Source organism: Etheostoma cragini, chromosome 16, assembly GCF_013103735.1.
Source record: "Etheostoma cragini isolate CJK2018 chromosome 16, CSU_Ecrag_1.0, whole genome shotgun sequence".
Taxonomy (NCBI): domain Eukaryota; kingdom Metazoa; phylum Chordata; class Actinopteri; order Perciformes; family Percidae; genus Etheostoma; species Etheostoma cragini.
In genome coordinates this window covers 24,492,962-24,496,981 of record NC_048422.1, presented here as the reverse complement: position 1 = coordinate 24,496,981, position 4,020 = coordinate 24,492,962, and the positions used below count along the sequence as shown (strand labels likewise).

The following is a 4,020-nucleotide window of genomic DNA, read 5'->3' as shown; positions in this document are numbered from 1 at the left end:
AGATAAACTACAGGACGTCCTGAGAGAGAAGAGGACAACCGTCTCACTGACAGGGACTGAAGTGGACGTTTTACTGCCCCAACCAGAGCCCAAGACCAGAGCTGGATTCTTACAATATTCACGTGAAATCACACTGGATCCAAACACAGCATACACATATCTGGTATTATCTGAGGGGAACAGGCAAGCAACAGTAATGAAACAACAACAGTCTTATTCTAGACACCCAGATAAATTCACTGACATGTGTCAGGTCCTGAGTAGAGAGAGTCTGACTGGACGTTGTTACTGGGAGGTGGAGATGAGAGGAGGAGGGAGAGTTTTTGTAGCAGTGGCATACAAAAAAGTCAGCAGAGCGGGGGGATATCATTGTGGATTTGGACGAAATGACAAATCTTGCGCGTTAGAATGTAACAACAACAGTTATACATTTTGGTCCAACAATGTCCAAACTCCCGTCTCAGGTCCTGAGTCCTCCAGAGTAGGAGTGTACCTGGATCACAGTGCAGGTATTCTGTCCTTCTACAGCGTCTCTGAAACCATGACTCTCCTTCACAGAGTCCAGACCACGTTCACTCAGCCGCTCTTTGCTGGACTAAGGCTTTATAGTTTTAGAGTCTCTGCTGAGTTGTGTAAACTGAAATGAATAGAAGTAATTTAGGGGTTAAAAGATTTGTAACTCTTCGGCATATTTAGTCTCCATGTGTGTTGCTGAGAGCTGGTTGTTGTCATTCAGTTTTTTGTCGATATTTGACCTTATTGTTGCTTTTTCTCATGTTTTTTTGCTTTTTGCAACATTTTAATCACTCTAGTCAACATTAACATTTAACTTTGTTGCTTGTATTGAGGATTTAGAAGTGATGAGATGTTTGTGTTTGTTGAGAAAATCATTCGGGGAGCCCCAGAAGCTCAAAATGAGCTCAGTTGAGATCTGTCAATTGACCTTTCATTGTTGAAACAAGACAACATGTTAAAAAAAGATCTTCACTGAGAAGATCTGTAGATATCAGCTGCTGGTTTTTCTTCATGCATTTCTCGATGTTAAGTATCTGTGTGACAGGAAGATGTCTGGTAAATAGCGGTGTCTTGTAATCCCATGTGGGACGGGCCAACATTTCCTCTCTGCACTGATTCAATAAATATTACACTAAAACTAACTGTGTTTCATGAGTACTCTCCCCCAAGACATTATTGCTGAATAAGTTGTTATTGGGGAATGAGATCATGGAATTTGTTCACCCAATTTCCCACAGTGTAATGTTAATGTGGTTTCTGTATGAAAGGTTACATGTGAGTGGAGGACCAGACCATCAGTGTTCACTTCATGGAATGGACACCAACTGGCTGTCATTCAGACGCAATATGAGCAGTTAATGGCCTATTATAGAAGACAATTGTAGTGTTAAGTACCTTGGCATAGCTGTATTCATGTGGGGACTATGTTGAAATGGGGCGAGGGGGACTCACATTACATTGAGAGCACCAAGACATTGTTGCTGAAGATTATGTTAGGAGGTTCTGTTGCAGTCGCATACAAGAATACTTGTATTCTTGGGACAGGAAGATGTATGGTCAATAGGTGTCTTGTAATCCCATGTTTGAGTCAATACTTCCTCTCTGCACTGACTCAATAAATATTACACTAAAACTAACTGTGTTTCATGAGTACTCTCCCCCAAGACATTGCTGAATAAGATGTTAATGGGGAATGAGTTCATGGAATTTGTTGACCCAGTTGCCCACAGTGTAATGTTAATGTGGTTTCTGTTAAAAGGTTACATGTGAGTGGAGGACCAGACCATCAGTGTTCACTTCATGGAATGTACACTGACTGGCATTCATTCACACGCAATATGAGCAGTTCATGGCCTATTATAGAAGACAATAGTAGAGTTAAGCATCGTGGGATAGCTGAATTCACATGTAGACTATGTTGAAATGGGGTGAGGTTGACTCACATTACATGGAGAGCCTATATAGTTTCTGATTTAAAAACAGCATGTGATTGGGAGGAGCTATCAAGTTTAGCTTCATTTCTAAAAGAGGAGTGCTTGGTGTTGCAATGCCCGTATTATCATTAATATGCAGAGACTGTTTTTAACATATCGTACTGTTTTAAAAATTAAAGGTAAAATAACAAATCTCAACTGAGCTCATTGAGAGTTTCTGGGGCTCCCTGAATGATTTTCTCAAGAAACAAAAAAAAAACTTATCACCTCTAAAACCTCAACACAAGCAAAAAAACTCAAATTGATTTACAAAAATGTTAAGAAAGGCAAAAAAAATTCAAAGAAAATGTTGAAAATTTTTGCTTGAAGCAAAAAATAAGAAAATAAACATCTAAAATATAGATTGTCACAACAACCAACTCTCAGCAGCAACCATGGAGACTAAATTAATTGACTTCTGTCTACTTCACTTTACACAACTCAGCAATGTCTCCAATAAGACTATAAAGCCTGAGTCCAGCAGGCTGATGGAACGTGGTCTTGACTCTGTGAAGGAGAGTCATGGTTTCAGAGACGCTGTAGAAGGACTGAATACCTGCACTGTGATCCAGGTACACTCCTACTCTGGAGGACTCAAGACCTGAGACGGGAGTTTGGACATCGTTGGACCAAAATGTATAACTGTTGTTGTCACAATATAACGCCCAAGATTTGTCATTTTGTCCAAATCCACATTCACAACTTATTCAGCAATAATGAGTACTAATGAAACACAGTTAGTTTTAGTGTAATATTTATTGAGTCAGTGAAGAGAGGAAATATTGACTCAAACATGGGATTACAAGACACCTATTTACCAGACATCTTCCTGTCCCACAGGTACATGAGATGGAGAATTACATGAAGAACAACCAGCAGGTGATATCTATAGATCAGTGAAGACCTTTTTTTAACATGTTGTCTTTTTTCAACAATCAAAGGTAAAATATCAGTTCCCAACGGAGCTCATTTTGAGCTTCTGGGGCTCCCCGAAAGATTTTATCACAAAACAAAAACATCTCATCACTTCTAAAACTTTAATACATGCAAATAAACCTCAAACTAATTTACAAAAATGTTAAGAAAAGCAAATTTATTTTGAAAAAAGTGACAATTTTTTTGCTAAAACCAAAACAAAGGAGAAAAATCAACTAAAATGTGTAAGCACATGAAAAATGTCAAACACTGACAAAAAAACATAAAAAAATAGAATTTCACAACAATCACCTGTCAGCAAAACACATGGAGACTAAATAAGTTGATGAGTTAAAACAGAAATCAACCCTTAAATTACTTCTATCTATTACAGTGTACACAACTCAGCAGAGAATCCAGGAGACCACAAACATGCAAGTCCAACATAGAGGGGCTGAGTGAACGTGGTCTGGACTCTGTGGAGGAGAGTCATGGTTTCAGAGACTCTGTAGAAGGACAGAATACCTGCACTGTGATCCAGGTACACTCCTACTCTGGCGGACCCAGGACCTTTGATGGGAGTTTGGACTTTGTTGTAAAAAAATTTATAACTGTTCTTGTAACACTCTAGCACCCAAGATTTGTCATTTAGTCCGAATCCACATTCATCCGACTTCCCCTCTCTCCTGATGTTCTTGTATGCGACTGCTACAGAAATTCCTCTCCCTCTCCTCTCCACCTCCCAGTAACAACGTCCAGTCAGACTCTCTCTACTCAGGACCTGAGGCCACCAAGTAAATCTGTCTGGGTGACTACAATAGGACTGATGTTGTTTCTTTAACGTTGCTTTCCTGTTCCCCTCAGATAATAACAGCTGTGTGTTTGCTGTGTTTGGATCCAGTGTGATTCCACGTGAATATTGTAAGAATCCACCTCTGGTCTTGGGCTCTGGTTGAGGCAGTAAAATGTCCACTTCAGTCCCTGTCAGTGAGACGGTTGTCCTCTTCTCTCTCAGGACGTCCTGTAGTTTATCTCTGATCTCTGACACGGCCGCTGTCACGTCCTCAAAGCTGCTCAGAGGACGGATCTGGATGCTGGATGCTGATTGGCTGAGTGG

At 40.1% G+C, this 4,020-nt stretch overlaps 1 protein-coding gene across 1 annotated transcript; it reads right to left on the bottom strand.

Annotated features, from left to right (window-relative positions):
• Positions 1–3,149: 3,149 nt before the first annotated feature.
• Positions 3,150–4,017, bottom strand: LOC117959760 (tripartite motif-containing protein 16-like protein; the record flags this gene model as incomplete). The annotated part of the gene is made up of 1 exon (XM_034897039.1): positions 3,150–4,017. A coding segment is annotated over one exon (726 nt), but the record flags the coding sequence as incomplete, so codon positions are not given.
• Between the last annotated feature and the right edge of the window lie 3 nt (positions 4,018–4,020).